The sequence below is a fragment of the Anabrus simplex genome, chromosome 13 (assembly GCF_040414725.1).
Source record: "Anabrus simplex isolate iqAnaSimp1 chromosome 13, ASM4041472v1, whole genome shotgun sequence".
Lineage (NCBI taxonomy): Eukaryota > Metazoa > Arthropoda > Insecta > Orthoptera > Tettigoniidae > Anabrus > Anabrus simplex.
In genome coordinates, this window is record NC_090277.1 from 95,440,843 (window position 1) to 95,467,605 (window position 26,763).

Below are 26,763 nucleotides of genomic sequence, written 5' to 3' on the forward strand. Positions count from 1 at the left end.
TTCTACTTCTTATATGATTTATGTTTTAACTTTATTGGAATTGGTATCTGTATTTTAATTTTAAGTTTAATTTTAAGTTTAATGTTTAATTTGATATTTTAATATTCTAAAATGTAGTTAGTATATTCATAAACTTGTATTGTGTTATAAGTAGACGCTACATAAAGGGGCTTTTCAGCCTCAGTGGCATGTATATCATCATTATCAATAAATTCAATTCAATTCAATTTTCTCTCTCTCTCTCAACCCCTTGGCATCACGCGACACTCCTTTTGTTGATCTTCCTCCTAGGAGTGGGAAGGAAGCGTCCGTGGCCTTAATTAAGGTACAGCCTGAGCATTTGCCTGGTGTGAAAATGGGAAACCACGGAAAACCATCTTCAGGGCTGCCGACAGTGGGATTCTCATACATTATTAACATACGACTTTGATAAGGGGGAAAACACAGAATTGCAAGAAAAAAACACATGCCTACAACTCCAACGAAAGTAAGCACAGAAACGACGTCAAGAGGGCGCGAACTACACAATAACAAACTCTTTCTTTCGTCCCGATTAACGGAGTTGCTAGCCTCCCTTGCTTGTAAGATAATTGATATAGATGTTGATTCCCATAGGGAATCTGAAAGGAATCAACATCTATATCACCTGATGGCCAAGCAGGCATCAATTTTTGGTAAGAGACAAAGTCTCATAGTGCACTGGCACTGCCGGTGGCTTCAAGTAGCCTACGCAGTGGCCTCCACGGTATGCACTAGCCAGCGTCTTGGTAGGTGTGCTAGGTACCAACTGATGAGCCCAGCCTAGCACACGGGGGCGAAACGCTGGCAAACAGGAATGAGTTAGCTGGAAAATTTATAATGTCCAATAACGGACCATTTATATTGGTATCACATTAGTTGTGTCAAGTCTAGAGACAAGTCGCTAGATTTGGAGCCTTTTTTAGTAATTTATTGACAGAATTTCATAGAGACAAGTCGCTAGATTTGGAATCTTTTTTAGTAATATAGTGGCAGAATTTCAAAGGTAGGGACCAGTGGGTTTTCTAGAGATTTTAGGAGCCATTTGGGGACAATTCTGGTAAATTTTAATTTATTACTTGATAAAAATAACATTACACTTTGCATAATCGCACAGGTGTGTGATGCAATATATTAATCTATACATTTGCTAAGTAATGGCATCAATGTCCATGACTGATTCACACGTGTGGAGCACGAGTTCATACTATTTTGGGAAGACTTATTAGAGATGTGTAATTATTAGCCTCGTATAGCAACAGTCAGGTTTTGAGACTGTGTGTTATAATATCTATACCATAGTACTCCTGTATTGTGCAAGACATGTTTTGCCCAATTGTATCTCCTGATTTTCATATCAAAATTGCTGATTTGTGGTTTTGTAATGTTGGCAGATATGCAATGTCACTGTGGCTGAATAGCAAATGCATACCCTGCCAACCCTTCTGATTTACCCGGAAACTTTACGATTTTTTAAACTCTTATTCCAATTTTCCAATTTATTTTTACTTCTTCCTATTTTTGACTTATATAACCTCTGGTACAGTCAATACTCTTCCGTAGGATAAATTCTTGTGTGCTGTGTAATTTACGCAACTTCATTTGCAAGCGTGTTTATTTGATGTGTTATTTGGCGAGTGTATCGTCTGTCGCCTTCGTGTTTGTGTGTTTTACAGCTGGTAATTCGGAACGGCAATTGTCGTACAATACCAATATAAATGGTCCGTTATAGGACATTAAAATTTTTCAGCTAACTCATTCTTGGTTGCCAGCGTTTCGCCCCCCATGTGCTAGGTTGAGCTCATCAGTTGGTACCTAGCACACCTACCAAGACGCATGGCTAGTGCATACCGTGGAGGCCACTGCGTAGGCTACTTGAAGCCACCGGCAGTGCCAGTGCACTATGAGACTTTGTCTCTTACCAAAAATTGATGCCTGCTTGGCCATCAGGTGATATAGATGTTGATTCCTTTCAGATTCCCTATGGGAATCAACATCTATATCAATTATCTTACAAGCAAGGGAGGCTAGCAACTCCGTTAATCGGGACGAAAGAAAGAGTTTGTTATTGTGTAGTTCGCGCCCTCTTGACGTCGTTTCTGTGCTTACTTTCGTTGGAGTTGTAGGCATGTGTTTTTTTCTTGCAATTCTGTGTTTTCCCCCTTATCAAAGTCGTATGTTAATAATGTATGAGAATCCCACTGTCGGCAGCCCTGAAGATGGTTTTCCGTGGTTTCCCATTTTCACACCAGGCAAATGCTCAGGCTGTACCTTAATTAAGGCCACGGCCGCTTCCTTCCCACTCCTAGGCCTTTACTGTCCCATCGTCGCCATAAGACCTATCTGTGTCGGTGCGACGTAAAAGCAACTAGCGAATAATGTATGAGACATTGGTTGTTTCGTATGTGGTCGTTCGCGTGTTTCAGGGCATTTGCCTTTATTCTTACTTCATAATTTTAATGACTTAATATATTTCAGAGATTAGTGTCTGTGACAGTTTCTGGTATTTTCTGTTCACGTTATGGTCACAAAACATAACAAACGTTAACTCCAAATGTTCAGAGATACCTATAAAATTGAATTTCCATTCATTTTACAGTCTAATAAAGGAAACTATTATATATTTTGTTTAGTGTTGTGGTGTGATATACATTCGTACGTGTCAGAAATAAGAATGACTATGTACATTTTCATGTAACCATTTTTATGTTTTCCTAGTTTAAGATTTTTAAATTTAGTGGCCAGTTCGCATTTTGTGTCTGTAGATATGTATGCCTTTTATCTTGTCTCTTTTTTTTTTTTTTTTTCACCGACATCATGGCGCAATATTTGTGACAAAATCCAAGAATTACAAAATCTTCCAAATTTTTATTTCTAAAAGTTGGCGGGTATGCATATGCTCATTGCTTGCCTGCCTGTGAGCTTATAGTGCTGACAGAATGCCCAGCGAGAGCATCTCCGATGTAGAACAACTGGTATTAATGAGGAGATTGTCCTTGTCCTTTTGTGTTTCCGTATTTGTTCTCGCCTCCTATTTCTGTTGCTCGCTCTTCCTGCACTGACCTGCCATTGTGTTTGTCCTCTTATGTGCTTCTTTCTTATTCCTCTCTCACTCTCTCTCTTGATTTGACACGTATTTGTTGCTCTCCCATACTTATATTTCCAAGACTTTGTGATGTTAGTAGAGAAGAAACCTAGGAGGATTGAATGTCATATTGGGGAATTAAAAACTGGAGCACGTGGAACCTCTTCTAGTATTTAGGATTTATATTCTCCCGGGATGATAGGACAGTCGAACCTCGATAACTCAAATCACTTCAGGAGCTGAATGTTATTTCAAGTTATCAAAATTTTGAGATATAGAGAATTTACCTTTCTGAGAGAATGTTTCTTGAGGGTCCACCTTTTCAATACGTTGTATGGTTTTTGTTAATATTATTTTGTCTTAAGCGGGTCATGTTCGCCTGTTTTTTAGGCGCCGGCTGAGTGTCAGATTCGATTCTGTCTCAGTCCGGTGGTATTTGAATGTGCTCAAATACATCACCCTTGTGTCGGTAGATTTACTGGCACGTAAAAGAACTCCTGCGTGACAAAATTCCGGCAACTCGGGCATCTCCGAAAACCGTAAAAGTAGTGAGTGGGACGTAAAGCAAATAACATAATTTTATTATAATTTTGTAGGCATCTTCGGCCTCTGTTCCTAATATCTGATATAAAAAATTGCTCAGTGTGCACCTAACAATGAGATTTATAATTTCTAATATAGAGAATTTCCACCTTTAGGGATGGCATGTAATCAAATCACGTATAACTACGGGTTGATACTGCCATACATATTATTTAACCCTGTAAAAACAGGCTCAAATTATTTTTCCGTTTTAATTACAACATTTATTGTAGCAATTCGTTGAAGTACATACAGTAGAGGAACATGTTTTTCACTCTGAAGCTTCTTTTTTTCCACATAATTTTCAACAACAGTTGTTGTTATAAAAGCATTTTCTTTTACATTCGACTGAGTATGTAGGATTGAAAAGTAGTCAGTGCTCTTAATGCCTGGTTTAGTGACAATCCAGAAGAGGGTTCATACAGATGAAAATGCCTATGGTCAACACACCAGGAATGGACAGATAAAATATACAGTAGTACGTTAAAGAACAATAACACTCAAACTTCAAATGCTGTATTGCAGAGTTAATATTGTACAAAATTCGATTTACAGAATATTTTCAGCATCTGATGAGGAAACGTTTGCTTCAAGTAATAGAGAAATAAATACACGTGGAGAATAGAACATTTAAATCTAAGAATTTCATTTTTGTCCGTATTGAACTGAGAATAGAACAGACGGTAGGGAATTTGAAATTATTTTGAGGTATTGGAAATTCGAGTAATGGAGGTTCGAGATATTGAGGTTCATTTGTAATTAATTTGGACAAGTTTACTAATAATAGCAATGTAACTGTTGTGAAGAAAGTTGAAGTGTACATGTTTGTGATTCATTTGCTGTAGGCAAGTACCAGGCCCAGCTCGGTTCTCATTGTGCCAACTGTAAGGGAGCTGTCCAGCAGCTCAGTCTTGGCAAGTATTGTGTACGTTTTGGGTATGACGTGAAGCAGTTCTGCTGCAGTTCCTGTCTCGAAGAGTTCAAGAAGGGGCTTAAAGTGTGCAGCTACTGTCAGAAGGACATCTCCAGTGGGACAGAAGGCTTCTTGGCTCCGGTCGGGGACAAAGGACAGTTCAAGGTAATGTCTCCGTTCAGTCTAATCACTCCAGTTTTTTCTAATCGCTGAAAATTGTTGATATTCACTCTTGTTCATTTCTCTTCATCGTCATCACCAATTCTCATTTTTTAGCTGGAACCTGGTAGGGGCAAATATGATTCCTGTCCTTTTTTTTTTTTTAAATTCCACTGCCCACCATCTAACACTATGTTCTGATTCAGGTTCTAATGTCATGTGCTGTTTTTTTTGGACTAATTATAGCCGTCTCTGTTTTGATCATCCCTCCTTGTTTTGCCTTTCTATTGTTTGTTTTGGTGTTCATTCATTACTCATGCTTTTAACATGTCCAAACCAATTAAGCCTGCTTCTCTCTCTTTTATCACTTAACTTTTCCATTTCAGTTTCTCCTCATTCCTCACTTTGTCTCTTCTTGTTTTCCGCACTGTGTTTTTCAGGAATTTCATTTCTGCCACCTGTATTCAGCTTTCACCTCTTTTTGTCATCACCGAGCTAGATAGCTGCAGTCGCTTAAGTGCGTCCGGTATCCAGTATTCAGGAGATAGTAGGTTCGAGCCCCACTGTCGGCAGCCCTGAAAGTGGTTTTCCGTGTTTTCCCATTTTCACACCAGGCAAATGCTGGGGCTTTACCTTAATTAAGACCACGGCCGCTTCCCTCCCACTCCTAGCCCTTCCCTGTCCCATCATCGCCATAAGACCTACCTGTGTCGGTGCGACGTAAAGCAAGTAGCAAAAAATTTTTGTCATCAATTAGGTTTCTGCTCCATATAATTACAGGTAAAGTTTTCATATACTGTGATAAAACACCCTTCAGATTGAATCCTTCTGCTAATCTCAGCATCGTGTTACATTTTCACTTTACAAGTGCTTGAAAGTCTCCACCAAGTTCCCTCCAAGTTTATTGTGGCCTTTTCTTTCCTCATGTCGTCATGAGTGTCCTGCTCTATTCCACACTGATCTTCCCCGCATTATTCAACCTTTCCACTCACTAAATATGCCTCTTCTTGTACCTCTTTGTTGTATTTTCTTTATATCGCAATATCATCAGAAAATAAGGTGATGTTAATTTGTCTTCCTCCGCATACTGCTGTCATGTCATCTATTACTGTTATGAACAGAAGGAGTAGCAGAACACTTCCTCGTCTACATTTAGTCTTAAACCATTCTGTTTTGCCCAATGTGTTTTCACACAATTGTAATTTCATTATTCCCATAGTCTTATTGTTCCTTGCTCAGTTCCTTTCTGTGTCCGATTTTTGTTGAACCTTCACCCTGGAGCACTATCAAAGTCTTTTCTGTATCATCACCATGTCCTTCCCAAACTCCCATCATTTTTTCATGTTCTACCTTTTGGTGAAAATGGCCTTGATCTTTGATCTTCCCCATCTGATCACAAACTGCTCTTTGATTTTTTCAGTATCCTCCTTTCTAATATGCCTTCCATTACCTTAGCTACCTAGGATATAAAAATGAGATTTCTCCTGACTTTTCCAAAAGTGCCATGATTTAGCACCATCAGTTGAAGGTGCAGCAACTACTGGTCTGATCAAATCTCTCTTCCTCTGAGAAGTGGGGAAGTTTGATAGAAAACGTTTTGCACTTGATTTGTGTTATAAATATATTTTCTGCAAATTATTATTATTTTTTAACGTATAGTTGTGGCCATTTAGGACAATGGTTAACACCTGCTTTTCTTGAGTACTCCTTCGTCTTGGTGAAAAATGCAGTTCTTTGCTCTTTAGACTACTTTGCACCAGGTCGTAGTCTACATCTTTCCGGAAGATTCATTCATTTGATACAGCTGTCTGTGAGCCACATTTACACAATCTACATACACTTCTGTTAAGCAGACTAATGTCAATTTCTTTTCACTCTCACCAATGATCCTTGAGTCTTAGACTTCTCCTTTCTCGCTCTTCCATTGAGATATTCCATAGCTTGGTCAGTTGTTTTTTTTGGGTGAATCCCTCCTTTCCTCAACCTTTTTCCTGAATGTTCTTTCCTCTCTCTCTCTCTCTCTTCCTCCTTAATGCCTACTTCTGCAAGGTCCTTGTGCACCTGTGTCAGCCACACAGAGATACAGGAGAGGTTGGGAGTAGAGAAGTTACTGAACAGAATAGGTACCGGCAGACTGATTTTGGTTTGGCCAGGCTTGCAGGATAGAAATAATAGGAACCCTTAGAGCAATGGTGGAATGGAAGGTAAAAATTGAAATGGTGTATGGCTTTTAGTGCCGGGAGTGTCCGAGGACATGTTCGGCTCGCCAGGTGCAGGTCTTTTGATTTGACACCCGTAGGCGACGTGCGCGTTGTGATGAGGATGAAATGATGATGAAGACGACACATACACCCAGACCCCGTGCCAGCAAAATTAACCAAGGATGGTTAAAATTCCCGACCCTGCCGGGAATTGAACCCGGAACCCCTGTGACCAAAGGCCAGCACGCTAACCATTTAGCCATGGAGCTGGACGAATGTAAGGTGACTGGACCGAGCAAGTTGGTCGTACAGTTAGGGTCCCAGATGGAATATACAACCCTCTGACACTTTCTTGGATCCTATAATTTTTGCGAGAATTTTCCTTTCCTTTTCCTAAACTGTGGGATCTTCTTGGGCTTGTATGTCTGCAGCATAAGAGGCATTTTTCTGCCTCAATGTCCCATCTTGATCAATGATTTGAGGATGGAAATATGTTCTGGACTTGAATGTCCCTTCCGGAACCCTGCCTGGTATTTCCCTTACTGTTTATCACGTGGACCTCTACTCTAGTTTGAAGGGCTTTCAGCAATGGACAGAAGTAAGATAACTGTAATTATTGACATCCTTTTTTTTCACTCTTTTTGTGAAAAGAAAGGGAAGTACGACAACAAGTGGGTAAGCCTAACGCTAATTCTCAGTCCTCCGTCATATTCCTCCCCTGTTATATTCGCCTAGAGCTTATAACTAAGGTATTTCCCTTTCTTCTTTTCGTTTCAGACTATCCTTACACCATAACTGGACTTTCTTTTGCATTAAAACATATCCAGCCACAGGAAGAACTTTCTCTTAAAGTTCCCTCTACTACTCTAGCCATATAGGGCTGCTCTGTCTTCATGATGCATTACAAGCAAAGCCCCGCTACCATGACACACAAGTTCACGATTTTAAATTACCACAGTCATGGCCTTAATCAACAGTAGCATTTTTTTTAAATCCTAGGAAGATACAAGTTTTAGTAATACGTGTACAAGTGTACCTTAGTGCTTGCAAATATTAACTGTCAAACATGACCAACAAAAATGTTATTTTACCCATTATGATATTTTAATGACACGAGACAAAGGTCAGTTGCACTCGCGTGCTCTATTTTATCTAAATAAGTGTGTTCTTATAAAACAGTGAAACCTCATTAAGACTTGTCTGCGAGGGACAAGGAAAAGGTGTGTGTTAAGCGAGAAAACATACTAATGAATATACAAATAAATGATGATGATGCTTGCTGTTTAAAGGGGCCTAACATCGAGGTCATCGGCCCTATACAAATAAAAACTATCCAACAGGCTTATGAAAACACTAGATATGATTTTTTTCCGACACAAGGGCATTTTATGTCGTGTATCTGCGTGTACAGTGAAAACTATAGGCCCATCTACCATTTCTAAGGACGAGAGAAAAGTATTAAATGGTGTGAAAAACACGAAAGGACAAATATGAAAAAACTTTTCTGCTGGGTATTATAAAATAACAAATACACTGAAAGGTCTGAAAAACACCAGACAACAAATATGAAAACATGTGCACAACGGCTAACAAAAATAACGAAGTATTGCAGATCACACTCTTTCTAAAACATTAGTAGAAGCCTTTTATTTCGGAGCAGTGGGTTATTAACCCGTAGAGAGCCAGACGACGATATATCGTTGTTTCGTATATACGCATGAAGTGCCAACCACGATATATCGTTGTTTGGATAGCGCGCAATTCTATACGAGTTAGTACAACTTTGGCTGTCAGATTGCAACATCTTATGTGTCGAGTCCATAGAGAATAGGCATTCGATTTTAACTACGCCGCTAGATAGTGCGTAAATTCATTAGTTATCATGTATTGAATTTCTAAAGTCCGTGTTCATCTACGACGTATGGTCTCCATGCCGCGTGAGTAAAATGGCGACTAGCGGGAGAAGTTATTTTGTTAACGATGAAGAACTGGCCTTATATCTTAATAATTTTAGTGAAGAAGAGGATGATGAGGAATTCATTCCTCCAACAAGTGAGGAAGGGGGAAGTGAAAGTGTTATTGGGAGTGATAACGTGCTCATTGTCCGAGTGTAAACATTGAAAGTGATAATGACCGTCTGAGTGACAGTACGATGATGATGACGGCTGTAACAATATCCACCAGCAACAATTTACTGTTTTCCTTGAAATTCAATTAGGTCAAGATGCAAAATACTAACGCTAACCTGATTATTATGATACTCCTGTCCAGAGACTCGCCCCTTCGTCAGTCACAAAGCTATGGCGTATTTTTATTTTATTTTTCACGGCTAAATTATTGAATCTCATAACTACAGAGACAAGCAGATATGAGAAATCATGTCTTGTCACCATATGCCAGAGCACAGCAGTGGCGCCCGGTTACATTGACTGAAATGAAGGCTTTCATTGCTGTTTCGTTAGAAATGGGTATAACTACAAGGCCGAGCATATTTTCTTATTGGGTCAAAAACTCCCGTTATATTCCGTGGTTTGGAAATATGTTCTCAAGAAACAGATTCCAATTGATCTTGAGATTCTTTCATCTTGCGAACAATGATAATGTATCACCATCATGTCACCCTGACTACAACCCATGTGCCAGGTTCGATCCCATTGTTGAACATGCCAGTTGTATATTACGATACCATTGTACATAACTCTTAAACCACTGAAGATAAAAATGTAAAACTTTACACGTTTATTCATCTAAAATAGGACATTTCAAAGAAGTCATCAATATTTACCGTTGAGTTGAATTTTCTGTTGTTTTTTTTTTGTTTTTGTTTTTTTTGTTTTTTTGTTTTTTTGTTTTTTGTTTTTTTTTTCTGTTTTGTGTTTGATTTTGAACTTTTGGTGTTTTAAAATTGTTTGTAAAATATTTTTTTCAAAATACCCAAGAGCATTTTAGTGCTGTAATTTAGTTCAGCAGTAAGAATGTCTTCCTGTTAACATTTAATAAAAATTTCAAGTCATAGTTATAATATTTGTGAACTATATAGTCCAGAGAGTGAGAACCTGCAAAATTCTCTAAATCTGTCTGGCACTCTTGGCATACTGCGAGCAACCGGCCCTGACACTAAGAGGGTTAAACATTATTTTCTGGTCACACTCTTAGACGATGAATTGGAGGTTACACTCGACCATGTGCAACTGCAAGGAATTACTGTCCACCATTTTGAATTGAACAAAACTTCGACCAACTTGAGTGATCAAGTCGAAGATCAAAGGTGTGGGTTTCAACATTCATGACCTCTGCGCGCTTATGCCAGTCCACTTTCTGACAGATTTTAATTTCGTCTTAAATATTAAGGAATTTTAAAACATTTTCCATATCCATAACTAGGATATCACAAGACATATATGCACCACGCTAGTCAATTTCACATGATTATGCTCCTAATCCAGTTATAGGCTACCGTATCATGCGACAAATATTAGCTACACTTCACTGTACCACTCAACACAAAATACATTTGTACCTTCTGAATGGAATGCGAAATACAAGCACAAACATGCTCACTCTGCTATTCAGCAATCTCGCTGGTAACCAGCAAGTAAAGCTGAACATTCCTGAGGCTAACGGCTAGCTCCCCGAAAGTACAACTTATCTTTTGACATTCAGGAAGGCCCTTTCCTGTAATCGTGCAACAGTGGCGATGGCTCTTACTCAAGTTGGAAATCACGTTTCTTTCAGAAGGGATGACAAATACAGTAACATTTTCAGGTCTAGGTAAAATATGATCGTACTAAGCGGTAATAGCTAGAATTCTTGACACGATAAGTGAGGTATTTTTTATATAAATTTAATGGATGAGAATCAGGACTTCGAATTTCGACGTGCTAAGCAGGAAAACTTGTTAAACCGAGCTCCATAGCTGCAATCGCTTAAGTGCAGCCAGTATCCAGTTATCGGGAGATAGTGGGTTCGAGCCACACTGTCGGCAGCCCTGAAGATGGTTTTCCGTGGTTTCCCATTTTCACACCAGGCAAATGCCGGGGCTGTACCTTAATTAAGGCCACGGCTGTTTCCTTCCAATTCCTAGGACTTTCATATCCCATCGTCACCATAAGACCTATCTGTGTTGGTGCGACGTAAAGCAAATAGCAAAAAAAAAACTTGTTAACCATGGAGAGGGCACGTCGCGGTCTTTTCGACTGGGTTCAGAGATAAATGTTACTACAGTAGAACCTCGATAATTCGAAATCGGTTAATTCAAAATCCTGCCTAATTCGAAGAAGCTCTCGTTCCTGGAAACATGAGATACAGTTTTGCACGTTATTTAAATTGTTTAATTCGAAATATGGTTAATTCGTAATTCGAAGTACAATGTCGGCCCCATTACCGAAATTCAGAATTTTAATTCGAAACTGCCTTTACATTTTAAAATAATAGTATTTTACAGAGTAATTTCAACTCGAAATTTATCCGCTCCGCGTCATAATAGAACGCGCATTCCGGAACTTGGAAGGGTAGCTTTCTGCACTTACACTCACTTCGGTGGGTCTACAGTGCGCTTCATGATTGCTAAGTTGAATGAAATTGGAATTGTTTTGTATTCAACCTTTAAAGGAACGCCGTAATATCACGCAACAGGGAGTTTGCGGAAAAACGGAATCCGCGAACACTGGCGATGCCGACAGTTGACAAAAAAAGTAGCTCATATAATAAATTCGTAGGCACCGAACAGTATTGTCATTGCCGGTGAAACTGCATTGCTGTATTTTAATGCAAGCCTAAACGGTCGTATGGTTTTAAATGGGTCATAGTAGTGCGTTGCAATGCACGTGGGATGGAAGCGAGAAACTTTATCCCCTCGTCATAGGAAAGTTCGATAAACCACAATGTTTTAAGGGCGTCGGGCACTTTCCATGCCTGTACAAAGCATCTAAAAATGCAAACAGTACAGAAATCCAAAAAAATAATGCATTTGCACAGGGGGACCGCCATAATTTATCCTTGTCTTTAAATTGTGTGATTTTTTTTTTTTTTTTTCTTTCATTGCGTGAGGTTATGTTTGTCAGTGATTTATCCAAGTGCATTATTTGAACATTGTAAATGCACCTTGTTGGATACATTTCGGAAATAGTTCTTTCCATAGCATTTGAAAGGTTTAAATTGTGAATCGAGGTGATTGCATATATTAATGGCTCTTAGAATACTTTGTGACGTGGCAAGTGTTTACATTTCTGAAGTACGAGAGAAGTGCCATGGCGGGAAATCGTACAAGGATAGAGTCATAGAAAAGTTTGATTTTAAGGGCATCGGGTACTTCCTTTGTAAATACAAGGCATCTAAAATGCATACAGTATAGTAATCCAATTAATAAAGCACTTGCACATGGGAGCCAGCATAGATTTCTGCTCGTCTTTGAATCGTGCTTTTTTTCTTTCTTGCTTTCTTTCTTTCTTTCTTTCTTTCTTTCTTTCTTTCTTTCTTTCTTTCTTTCGTTGCGTGAGGTTATGTTTGCCAGTGAGATATCCGAGTGCATCACTTGAATACTGTAAATGCACCTTCTGGGATACATTTTGGAAATAGTTCTTTTTTCATGGCATTTGAAAGGTATAAACTGTGAATCAAGGTTAACTGCATGCAGTAACGGCCAATAGAATATTTTGTAATGCGGCAAGGGTTGGTACTTCTGAATTGCGAATTGGTGGTTAATTCAAAATCATGTAATTCGAAGTCCGATTTTTTAGTCCCAACGACTTCGAATTAACGAGGTTTTACTGTAGTTCTTAACGTAGCAGGTCGCTAGCTTCCATCCCCTCAGTACTTTGCATTGGACCCATCCACTATCAGTGTGCATAAACAATTCACCCCTCATTCCCCTCAGTTTCAGCTAAAGTGCATTGCTTGACGGACTCGGTCTAAAACTCCTGACGCGCTCCATGACGTATGCGTGTTTATGAGTTAAGTTTTACTTTATTTTTTCAGTTAATGTACCAAGAATGTGTCAGTTTTGTTTTATTTTCATGTAAAATAGTGCCTTCATAAATAGTGAAGTTCAATGGATCATGGACAGAAACGGGGAAAGAGAAATCAAAAAGACTTATCAAGACCGTTACTCAGCTTCACACACAAGCAACCATTGGCCAATGCCTTTGTTTTCTACTATCTTGTACATTACTCGAATTAATTCATATTTTATTTACAGGCATGCAAAAGGTAACTTTAACATTCGAAGGAGTAATTATTTGAAAGAACTAAACCAACAGCTATGCATGAGATATTTGCACGGCATTCAAACTTTCCCAACGGGGCTAAAAAAGGAACATTAGCTAAATGTTAGGATTGTCTGAAGAAGAAGAAGAACAGCTCTCTGCAATACGCCTACTGCAATAGAAAGAATAACCAACAGAAAAACCAAGACTAGGTGCCGTGTATGCCAATTACATATCTACAAAGAACATTCAGCAGTGACTTGTGTTCAGTGTCTAACCGGTCACCACCCACTAGGACCCCGGAAATATCCCAGCGGTGATGAGGTTAATAACCTTACCCCACCAGTTGAGGGAAAAGAAGGAGATAGGAAAGGAGAGAGAGAGAGAGAGAGAGAGAGAGAGAGAGAGAGAGACACTGGTGTGAAGGTTGCTATTGTGTCCGCCCCAAGAGGGTAGTTAAAGCGAACACAAGAGAAAACAAGGGCGAAAAAGAAGCAACAAGTCACAGTACATCAAAAAATTCCAAGGATAAAAACGGCACCAGCCAACAACATGATACTAAAATTACCCAAAGGAAGAAAAAGAGACACTTACCCAAAACGTGGAGGAAAAGCGACTTAAGGTCCGTGGACAACCAAACAAAGAAATAGTCGCAGCGCTGCACCAAATGTGGTAAATGAAAACCAACATTTAAGTGATATGAAAGAAAACTTTAATAGACATTTAAAAGAGAGGTAACAATTCAAGATAATATTAGGACTGGACCTAGGTTCATTATTAATTCAGAAAATACTTTGAACCATATTGTTTAAAAGAAAGTAAATACTTGACTAACAATAATTGGATTAACCTGCAAGAAATTAATATGATTAATAAATAAATACCCAATGAGGCAGCTTTAAATAAGAAAATGCAGACTTCATTTAACAAATAAAGGAACTAAATCGTAAAAATCAACAGGGAAAAAAAAAACAACAGTGACCTCCATACCGTCAAACAAGATAATTAAATATTGATTTAAATGTGATCGATCACGCGTTTAAGGAAAAAAAAACAAATACCATGTTTAGTAAACAAACCCTAGTCCCATGACCTTTAGGCCGGTTGCCTTTTAACTTTACCACAATTCGTTCCAATTTCTACCAAGGACAATTTCCAAGGGCACACGAAATTAAAGGAAGGAGTTACACTTTTCGCCCAGCCGAAGAACGAGACGAAACGACAAAGGTAGGCCGAAATAAATCACATTATATGAAAGAAAAGCCAACGATACCAGGCAACAAAAATATTTTCATCCCACAAGAACACATCAACCAACAACAATCGCGGAAAACCAAACCCACAACAATTACCCAAACACACGTTGCCATAGTAACGGACAAAACAAAGCACGGTCTACAAAAGAGAAGAAACCAACGGTTTAAAATCAAAAATAAAACAGAGATCCCAGAAACAATGCAAAAAGAACAAAAGGAGAAATAAAACCCAAAAGGCAAGGAACCCGAAGGAAAGCTAACCCCGCTACCTTGGAAACTGCGCCTTGGTTCACACCTTATTGTACAATCAAGTGCAAAAAAAAAACTTTTACAGAATTTTACGATAAACATACAATTTCTTTTCCACCGTGCGAACTGCATTCTAAAATGATTAATTGCCGAAACCGTTTCCTAATGTTCACAGACGCACACGATATCCAGCACAATTTTCGAAGAGGAAGTCTTAATCCAAATATTATTATTATTATTATTACAGTTATCTTGAAGTACGCCGAAACACATAAATCTTCTTGCTTCCCCAGAAATACTTTAATCCAAAACAGTTACATACCTTTGAGTCCAGAAAAATTGAGAAGTTCAAACCTTGGCCATTGTTATTGAAGACCGGCAACCACGAGGCCGTGAACTAAAGTTGTTCACCAAGGATCCTGGGGATTATCGTAGCAAAAACATAATACAGTGAAACAGTAGGAGGCCAGCAACTAATAGAGTAAGGGATAATCCCTCTTAAGTTGGTTTCATGGGGGTTTCAGCACCACCATCCGCCGCATAGCGGAACACTCACATACACGTCTATCCATGGCGGCTACAGGACGCCGACTCACATCGGCAAGCAAGCGAGGAGCAGGCCAGTTTTGCCTGGTAGGAGGATTGCGCATGCGCGACCAACCAGAGCTAGGAGAACGCCGCGCGGCTTATATTAGCATAAAACGGGAAGTCGAGCATTGAATTGACACAGATATTCTAGGGCTCACAGGCCAGTTCAAAATGTTTATAAGGGGGAGGCTCACATTATTTAATATCGTCTCAGCCCTCCCGCCCCGAATCGACGACAAAATCTCATGCATAACACGATGATGATGTGGTGGTCACATATATACTAAATTTGGGCGAAGTAGTCCAACAGGAAACGACCACCAAGATTAACTAATTTCAGTTAGAAGTTCACATGACCAGGTTAATAGTCCAAGACATAGTTCCATATCACATAGTTTTTAGAAATAATTGGCGGGGTGCGATCAACAACAGTGTCCAGAAACGTTAACCGAGCACTCGGAAAATCACCAGAGTAAAGTTTGTCATCAAATAGAGTGCACAATGACCAGAGTTCGCCAAATATTCAGTTTCACCCAATACACATTGCTTCAACGCATCAGACAATGATATAGTTTATGACACATGACGCAGTTCACCTTGAGGTTCGGCAACTCTCACACTAATCACAGATACACTGACCAAAACTAAACAAACCACATGATTATAAGTCCACGCATCCAGGTTATTTTCTCAAGCACGGTGGTAAATTAATTTTTAATGCACGAATGCCTTTACAAGCCTCCTTTGATATTAAGGAAATGCATGATCTTGTGTTGCAAAGGGAGACAACAGGGGAAATGAAACGCACCGGAAAACCCGAATGGGGGCAAAACCACAAGAAGAGGGAGAAAAAAAAACAAACCAGGAAACTTAAAGTAGGTGAGTATTCAGTTACAGGATCCACAGATCTGCCAATTAACTTTACATAGGCTAGTTACCAACAAACTAGCTGAAGCCCAGAGCTTTCCACTTGGTCCAATATAGTACCGAAGGAAAAGAAGGGTCCATACCACGACAATTAAGAAATCAAAGGGAAACTACATAAAATATACCATGTTACTCTTCCACGAAGGACACTTAGCCATGATACGTGGAGAAACAATTAACAAGAACACATAAAAACATAGGGTACAATCCAACACCTAATACCAACCATGACTAAGACAGATATCCCGAAGAATCATGAACATAACGGAAGGGAAAGCAGTAATAATACTCAAGCACAAATCATCCACAAGAAAAATATATAAGTAAGGGTACGGGACCACTCCAAAGAATAGTCGTCCTTGGACATATGGTTTAGAATAGCAGGAGTTAAACTAAGAGGGCACATGAATGACCTATCAAATTACACTTTTAGATATTGGAGTGACACACCCACAACTACAGAGTGGCGAACTCGTCAATCAGTCCGAGGGTCAAGAACGAGGGGTTGAGCAAAATACAAACCACACTGGGATCGGCAACTTATCCTAGATCACCAACAAAACACAGGTAAGGACTCAAGCAGAGAAAACTAATTTTTGAACAGACCAACGGGAAACCATCAGGGAGAAGGGACGCAGAAACCCTAGAGTTACAGAGAGGGAAGACAGGCAACAGTAGCATCGATGGGCAATCAGGAGACTCCTATAGGTTACCAGATGGAAAAATCGCGATCAGTCAGTCATCCATAACAGCCACATCAAGGTACAACTACCAAAAATAAATGCACGGGGCAACGTGGTACAGAATAGTAACCACAAACCTAATTCTGCGTGAGGAAGAACAAGTCGAAAATCCCAGAGCCAACAGATAACTAAGAATTGCCCCCCCGAAGGTGTACTTCCTCGGAGTAGTGGATACCAAACCAACAACCAAATCTACCGCGACACAGAGGTAAATTAAAGGACAAATCACATCCCAACCAAGGTGTCTTGACAGCCAAACAACGTAATCCAAACACGATTACCTAAATAATGACAAGCTAGCAGCACGGGTTATTCATAGAGAGAAAAAGGATAGCTATCCTCAACGCGTGCTCACAGACCACCCAAAACAGCACAATACAAAGCAGAAATTACAACAGCAAACCAGGTACAGATTAAGGACTAGGTCCATCCCACAGAAGCACAAAAGGAGAAATATCCTCAGGAAGGAAGTCCGACAGTACCACCGAAAACTCCACACGCCAACCGGTAGATAAGGAAAATTACACTACGTTACTAACGGTCCACATTTCAAAAGGATCCTAACAACTCACTACAACATTACCAAGTTACAACACAGGAGATACAACCATAATGCTGGCAGGAGTGCACCAACCGAACGCCCACAAGAAAAAATCGGAGACAGATATTCTACATAACCCCAAAACCAAAAGGTTAGGAAGATAAATTCAGCCCAAAAATCCATTACAGGAAAAATAATATAGAGGGTTCACGCATAGAAAACCACCTTTAGAACAGCCGCGAAGAGTGCCCAAAAGTAGGAGAGTCAGATCTCTCAATCATGAATGAATACAAACATCAGTATCCGGAACAGAAACACCTTTAAGACACGGAGTCCATGCAGAAGGCAAACAGGGAACTTATCCGACACCAAATGATCGAAACACACCACAATCAGAAATCGTACAATGCTAAAATGGCACAAATAGCAACCCAATCATGACTAAGCACCACACATCTTCAGACACACGCACACAATGAAAGGATGACAAAATGGTAAACACTCAGGCACCAGACACACTCCCTTACATTCCATCTCAGGCACACCATAGCTCAGCAATGATTAAGTCACAAGATGATCAAAGGGTTCAGCGGAAGGAATCCGATGCGGAGTCACAGAAGAAACCAAACTTTGAAATTACATACTAAAAGCCTAGAGAAAACAGAGGGACAACAAAGCACAATTTAAGTTAGATGTCATCAGATTTCCCCAATGGAACTTCGTTAGCGCAATACATAAGCATAAGGTTAGATAACGAGGATATCAATTCCAAGGTATTAATACCACCATCACAAGACAATAAAGGAAAGACAATTTCTAACTACAAGGATCCACACCTAGAAACAGTAACATACAAGAAGTACTAAATTAGAGTCACCAACACGAGGCATAGAAGGACCAGATTGACTCGCTCGCCATCCCACAGTATGTGTGCTAAATTCACTAACAATACAGGTCAGTTACCAAAGGTGCATCCATCCAGCGGAAGATGCGGTACAATTTGCCAGATTAACCGGGTTTAATTTGAGAAACATGAACGCGCCTAATACGCCTTGCTACAGGGTCGCTTACTAAAATAGAAACGGGAGACAAGAACTCCAACACAGTGCACGGGCCTTGGTACCTAGGGGCAAGTTTTGCCGAAAACTTATTCACGGCCTTACTCATTGGGTAGCACTTAACATACACGAGATCACCAACATTGAATTTTGACGGTTTCCTACCTTTATCGTACTGCCTTTTGACCTTTTCGTATGACACAGCTAGATTCCTTTTTGCTTCGTTCCAGATCTTTTGAACATCATTAGGCCTAGATAGGTCTGGGAGAAGATCCTCAATACATAGCAGGTTAGACATAGGGGAGTACGGAGTATAGCCAAACATTAAAGACATAGGCGTCTTACCATGGGACTCATGAGTAGCGGAATTGAAAGCATGTGCCAACCAATGCAGACAGGAGTCCCATTTGGACTGGTTGTCATGATGATACGCTATCAACGCAGATTTTAAGTTCCGATTCAACCTCTCTGCATAAGAAGGATTTGGATAGTATGGAATAGTGGTGACATGTGAAATGCCCAACTCAAACAGATATCTTTTGAAGGAGTTACTGGTGAAAGAACTAGCGTTGTCAGATACTAAGAACTTAGGTGGGCCAAATGATGCAAAGATGGAATTTAGACAGGAGATAGAGGTACGTGAATTAGTGGACCTGGTGGGAAAGATCCAACAGAACCGGGAGAAGGCATCTATACAGACAAAAATGTGGGTGTTTCCCAAGGAAGATCGGGGGAGGGGTCCTACGAAATCTATGAACAGTCGTTCCATGGGGCGCGACGCTTGTGATGAAGACAATAATCCCACCCGGTTATTCAAATTAGGTTTGCTGATGGCGCAAGATTTACAAGATTTGACCATGTTCCTGATATCACTATCCATTTTCTTCCAAACAAAGAATTGCCTGATTTTCAAACGAGTTTTGAAATTTCCTAGATGACCGCCAAGGGGTGAACAGTGGTAATACTTGAAAATGACAGGTACCAGAACTTTAGGAACGACAATTTTGGAATTATGGTCCTTGCGACCCTTACAACAGAGAACACCCTTAGATAAGGAGTAAGGTTTCACTTCGATCCCGCTACTGATTGTATCAATGATCCTTTTCAGATCCGGATCAGTTTTTTGATGATCTCCAATTTCTTGATACAGCAATGGGGAGTCGGTGAGGATGGCACTAACTCCAACGGTATTGATAGCAAGCTTATCGACACATGGGTTGGCTTCCGCACAAGGATCACCTTCAAACATCCTGCTCAAGCCATCGGCAATGACGTTCTCAGACCCACGAATGTGGCGAACATTGAAATTAAAGGATGAGATCCGTAATGCCCATCTAGTTATCCTACCGGTCCTTTTGGGTCGGTTCAACACCCAAGAAAGAGCCTGATTGTCGGTTTCCAGATCAAAGTTGACGTGTTCAATGAAAGATCGAAATTTCTCCAGAGCAAATAGCACAGCTAGACACTCTAGTTCATAAATGGAGTACTTAGACTCCAGATCATTGAGGACCCTGGATACGTAGGCCACGGGCCTACGCCCATCTTCATGTTCTTGTAACAGAACGCCAGCGATAGCACGCCCAGAGGCATCAGTTTGGACAATGAAACGTTTCTCGAAATCAGGAATAGCTAACAAAGGTGCATTAATCAGAGCGACCTTCAATGAATTGAAAGCTTCCTCCTGGGCTTTACCCCAAGTAAACTTTACATTCTTTTTCCTAAGGTCGTTCAACGGGGCAGCCACTTCAGCAAAGTTAGGGATGAATTTTCTAAAGAAATTGACCATACCAATGAATCGAGCAACGCCCTTGACATCTTTGGGAGGTGGAAAATCCCTAATGGCTTGAGTTCTGGAATTATCTATGGAAACGCCTTCAGAAGAAACTACATGTCCCAAGAAAGACATGCTGGGTCTGGCGAAAGCTACCTTTGATAACTTCACTGTAAGGCCGGCTTTCCTTAACCGTAGCAATACTTCCCTAACGTGCACCATATGTTCCTCGAAGGTCTTTGAATAAATTAATAAATCGTCCAGGTAATTAAAGACATAGCTGAACTTAATGTCAGAGAGAATGGAATTTAACAACCTTGACAACACAGCTGCTCCACAGCTTAGCCCGAACGGGAGTCTAAGGAACTCATACAAGTTCCAGTCGGTGATGAAGGCAGTGAGGGGAATAGATCTCTTCGATAAAGGCACTTGGTAATAAGCCTGGTTCAAATTCAGGACAGTGAAAAATTTCGCACCTGAGAACCATCCAAAACAAGTATGAAGGTCGGGTAGGGGAATAGATTGGAGTACAATCTTACTATTTAGAGACCTATAGTCAATCACAGCACGATAACCACCAGAAGGTTTGGGTACCAAGAACACAGGGGACGCATACGGGGAAGTCGAAGGTCTGATCACTCCGTCTCTTTCCATTTGCTCAATGATTTTCTTTAATTCCAACATACGGGGTGGGGAAAGGCGATAAGGAGGGGATCGAACAGGCTGCAGGTCCGACAACTCAATGTCATACTCGAGTACGTTGGTCAAGCCTAACTTGCTAGTGAACACATCGGGAAATTCCCTGCAAAGATCACGAACTTGCTGTGCTTCGGCATCTCCTAAATGATTCAGGTCAAGCCGATCGATGTCACTAGACTCATCTGACTCAGGGTAACCCACACACAAAACTTTAGGCATTTTCAAGGGAACGTTAATCAATTCAAATTTCAGGTCAGGAGAAAATTTAAAAAAGAAATTTCGACACTGAGGATCCAAAACGACACCAGCCCAAGATAGAAAATTGGTACCCAGAATAATGTTACATGATAAATTGGATGTCACCAAGCACTTGATCTTCCAAGTGAAATTCCCAATCCTTAACTTGACCTTCACAGTCCCCAAAATATTTAAAAACTGACAATTAGCCGAAACGCATCTTAAGTTAGTGGGTTTTATTTCCGGAAGTTTACACGAGGATTTCTTTTGACAATACCAGGCATAATTCAGCAAGCATACTGCGCTTCCAGTATCAAGAAGGGCATCTACGGGTTCATTGTTGACTTCGACAAATGTGCACGTGCCAGAGGAGGGGGCATGAGCAGAAATACTATTGCACCTAGGGGGACACACCGGTTTCTTACGAGATTCAGGGTTTACAAACTTAGAATTGGCAGACTTTGCCCTTTCCCTTTCTAGTCATTGAGTACCATTTCTGTCTACCAAGGGGCAATTTCTTTTAACATGCTGTCTAGAGCCACAGGAATAGCAAGCGCCTGGACCACGTCTAACGTCAGGGCAGGAATTTCTTAGATGACTTCGGGACCCACAGTTGTAACATTTACGGGCATTCCCTACTTTAGGTGTTGACGGAAGGACAGGACAATTGGTAGTAGTAGGGGGAGGGAAATTCACAGGTCTGGAGGCATCCCGATGTTTGACATCTTCAGCAAAGGAACAGGCCTCTTCCAATTCTTGAAAGGTAGTAGGGCAACGGGTTAAGGAAAGATAGGAGCGGTACGCAGGAGATATTCCTTTTAAAATTCTAGAGACCATTTCACTTTCTGGCACAGAAATTCTAAAAACCTTGCAAAAGAATCGCAGATCCAGCACATAAGTTAGCAAGTTCTCATGCAGGAACTGGGTCCGAAAACAGTGTTGGGGCACAAGACTTTGGAGAGCAAGAGAGGGAATAAATTTGGAAAGGACAAGTTCATGAAAGGTACTAATCGATAAATTTTTAGAGATAGCTTCAGAAATTTCTCTCTTTAGAATCCCTTCACAATGAGGGAAGAGGGCGCGGAAAATCCCCAAATCGTCAACTGAGTACACATTACCAGTCTCGGTTAACTCCACCAGAAACCGAAGGAATCGAATACACTCATCGATAGAATTTACAGAAAAGGACTTCACTCCCCGAAAGACTTCCTTTAAACAGTTAGGCGATGACGCCGAATTTAGCTTAGAGACTAAGGTTTCCAGTAAAGGAGCAGTCACACAGCACTGACCTTGGGCATGGGTCGAGGACGCAATTTGGTGGGAAGAGACACTCTGGGTAGGTACAGAAGGGTTAAGTGCAGTAGAAATAGAACAATTCTCCATATCTCTGTTAATCAACAGCAAATCTAGATCAGAGGTGATGCCAGAAACCACCGTTAACAATCTAGCACATTCTGACACAAAAACAGAATCAGGCTTAATAGATAATAAATCCTGAATTCGACCCGAGTAGTGGTCAGCTCTGGCCCTCAGCCGGTTTACTTGGGCTTTGGACGGAGGCAATTCAATAAACTCTTCGCGAATAATATTAATTTCGTTAAGATTGTCACAGATCAGGTTAAGGTACTCACCCACTCGACTCCTGTCAATAGAAAATACATTAATGGGGACCTGGGAGTTGGCTGATAGCAAGGCAGCACACTCAGCGACAGTACGGGCAGGTTCAAGGCCACGAATTGATAACTCGTACTCCAATTCGGCACGACGCAGGAAGGAGGGGTTCGTAACGGCACGCGCCATGGTAGCAAACATGGAACAAAATAATCAAAAAAAATTACACAAGATCCTTGCACTCCCTTTTACAATAGTTATTGACAATAACACCTTTAGTTTTTTAAGTCTTTGGTTTCCATTCACCAACATTCACTACAGCACTGCGCCAAGCAAGGGTAGGAGGGGAGGAAAATAGGCTCACAAGGCAGAAACAACAGAGATTAGGCAGCAGAGCAACAACAGTGGAACAACAAACAACCACCGCTCTGCTACCACTCTAACCGGTCACCACCCACTAGGACCCCGGAAATATCCCAGCGGTGATGAGGTTAATAACCTTACCCCACCAGTTGAGGGAAAAGAAGGAGATAGGAAAGGAGAGAGAGAGAGAGAGAGAGAGAGAGAGAGAGAGAGAGAGAGAGAGAGAGAGAGAGAGAGACACACTGGTGTGAAGGTTGCTATTGTGTCCGCCCCAAGAGGGTAGTTAAAGCGAACACAAGAGAAAACAAGGGCGAAAAAGAAGCAACAAGTCACAGTACATCAAAAAATTCCAAGGATAAAAACGGCACCAGCCAACAACATGATACTAAAATTACCCAAAGGAAGAAAAAGAGACACTTACCCAAAACGTGGAGGAAAAGCGACTTAAGGTCCGTGGACAACCAAACAAAGAAATAGTCGCAGCGCTGCACCAAATGTGGTAAATGAAAACCAACATTTAAGTGATATGAAAGAAAACTTTAATAGACATTTAAAAGAGAGGTAACAATTCAAGATAATATTAGGACTGGACCTAGGTTCATTATTAATTCAGAAAATACTTTGAACCATATTGTTTAAAAGAAAGTAAATACTTGACTAACAATAATTGGATTAACCTGCAAGAAATTAATATGATTAATAAATAAATACCCAATGAGGCAGCTTTAAATAAGAAAATGCAGACTTCATTTAACAAATAAAGGAACTAAATCGTAAAAATCAACAGGGAAAAAAAAAACAACAGTGACCTCCATACCGTCAAACAAGATAATTAAATATTGATTTAAATGTGATCGATCACGCGTTTAAGGAAAAAAAAACAAATACCATGTTTAGTAAACAAACCCTAGTCCCATGACCTTTAGGCCGGTTGCCTTTTAACTTTACCACAATTCGTTCCAATTTCTACCAAGGACAATTTCCAAGGGCACACGAAATTAAAGGAAGGAGTTACACTTTTCGCCCAGCCGAAGAACGAGACGAAACGACAAAGGTAGGCCGAAATAAATCACATTATATGAAAGAAAAGCCAACGATACCAGGCAACAAAATATTTTCATCCCACAAGAACACATCAACCAACAACAATCGCGGAAAACCAAACCCACAACAATTACCCAAACACACGTTGCCATAGTAACGGACAAAACAAAGCACGGTCTACAAAAGAGAAGAAACCAACGGTTTAAAATCAAAAATAAAACAGAGATCCCAGAAACAATGCAAAAAGAACAAAAGGAGAAATAAAACCCAAAAGGCAAGGAACCCGAAGGAAAGCTAACCCCGCTACCTTGGAAACTGCGCCTTGGTTCACACCTTATTGTACAATCAAGTGCAAAAAAAAAACTTTTACAGAATTTTACGATAAACATACAATTTCTTTTCCACCGTGCGAACTGCATTCTAAAATGATTAATTGCCGAAACCGTTTCCTAATGTTCACAGACGCACACGATATCCAGCACAATTTTCGAAGAGGAAGTCTTAATCCAAATATTATTATTATTATTATTATTACAGTTATCTTGAAGTACGCCGAAACACATAAATCTTCTTGCTTCCCCAGAAATACTTTAATCCAAAACAGTTACATACCTTTGAGTCCAGAAAAATTGAGAAGTTCAAACCTTGGCCATTGTTATTGAAGACCGGCAACCACGAGGCCGTGAACTAAAGTTGTTCACCAAGGATCCTGGGGATTATCGTAGCAAAAACATAATACAGTGAAACAGTAGGAGGCCAGCAACTAATAGAGTAAGGTATAATCCCTCTTAAGTTGGTTTCATGGGGGTTTCAGCACCACCATCCGCCGCATAGCGGAACACTCACATACACGTCTATCCATGGCGGCTACAGGACGCCGACTCACATCGGCAAGCAAGCGAGGAGCAGGCCAGTTTTGCCTGGTAGGAGGATTGCGCATGCGCGACCAACCAGAGCTAGGAGAACGCCGCGCGGCTTATATTAGCATAAAACGGGAAGTCGAGCATTGAATTGACACAGATATTCTAGGGCTCACAGGCCAGTTCAAAATGTTTATAAGGGGGAGGCTCACATTATTTAATATCGTCTCAAGTGCAGTACAGAAAATCAAGAATCTAGTGATGACGCATAATGAACGACAATTGTTTAACATCCGATTTTTATGTTATCAAAATACCTTCGAACATTATTTACAAGTTTGTGCAAAATTATATACTAGTTTTGTAATATTGAACAGTTTTTGCTTAATTTGCGCTATTTTTTCATGGCCCGGTCTAAATCACCGTGTGCGCCTCCTCACGAGATTATTTTTACGCGCCCTCTCCAGTGTTAATGAGGAACACACTAATGAGGTTTCACTGTAGTTTTTTTAATGTTATAAGCCACTTTATGTATCATTTTAAGCCTTATGTCTAGTCTACCACTTTAATTTTAATGTTAAGGATAATACGGCTGAAGATGCCTATTATATTATAGGCGAAACATGTCCCGTTATTTTAACATATAACTGTCCGGTTCCATTGCTAAATGGTTAGCGTGCTGGCCTTTGGTCCAGAGGGTTCCGGGTTTGATTCCCAGCAGGGTAGGGATTTTAACCTTCATTGGTTAATTCCAATGGCTCAGGGGCTAGTGTTTGTGCTGTTCCCAGCATCCCTACGATTTACACACCACACACAACACTATCCTCCACCATAATAACATGAAGTTACGTACACATGGCAGATGCCCACCCTCATCGGAGGGTCTTCTTTACAAGGGCTGCACTCGGCTAGAAGTAGCTCTACAAAATTAAAGAAATTAAAAAATTAAAAACATGTAACTTCGATTTTGATTTTCAATAAATAAAAGAAGAATAGGAATAATGGACTCTGTTATGGAGGGTAAGAGAAGTAGAGGGAGACCAAGGTGATGATGGTTAGACTCTGTTTCTAACGATTTCAAGATAAGAGGTATAGAACTAAACGAGGCCACAGCACTAGTTGCAAATAAAGGATTGTGGCGACGTTTAGTAAATTCATAGAGGCTTGCAGACTGAACGCTGAAAGGCTTAACAGTCCATAATGATAATGTATGTATAAATCACAAACTGTATTGAAAAAAAGTGGATTTCTGTGAGACAGTTCTTTTATGGGCTCCATTGAAGTCATCTTCAGCCATGAGAACCATAACATTGACTAGTCAAAGGCGTGAATATACGCAATAATGAGTGTTAAAAATGGGTTCTGTAGTAAAAGCTTGAAAATTAAAATTCACATTCTTGATTATTACACATTGCCAATTTCAGAGGTTACGTCAGTGTTCTATTCTAGAAACATTACATATAGTTTCACAGTCTTGGCTTGTGGTTGAAAATAGTTGGCACAGAATCATCTAAAAAAAACCTTGAGGATTAAAATTCACCGTCTGTTAAGTGCTTCTGTGATTGTAAAATGTACTGGTTGAGAGGTTTCTTTCAATGCATTGATACCACAGCGACAGTCCTATATTACCTGAAACTGCATCATCGTTCATTCTT

The 26,763-nt window shown here is 40.2% G+C and overlaps 1 protein-coding gene across 1 annotated transcript in view; it reads left to right on the forward strand.

Annotated features, from left to right (window-relative positions):
• woc (without children) overlaps positions 1 to 26,763 on the forward strand; it is a 176,648-nt gene that overhangs the window by 31,495 nt on the left and 118,390 nt on the right. The window contains exon 4 of the mRNA XM_067157257.2: positions 4,531 to 4,763. Coding sequence (XP_067013358.2) covers positions 4,531 to 4,763 — 233 coding nt within the window. The remainder of the gene's footprint in view (positions 1 to 4,530; positions 4,764 to 26,763) is intronic.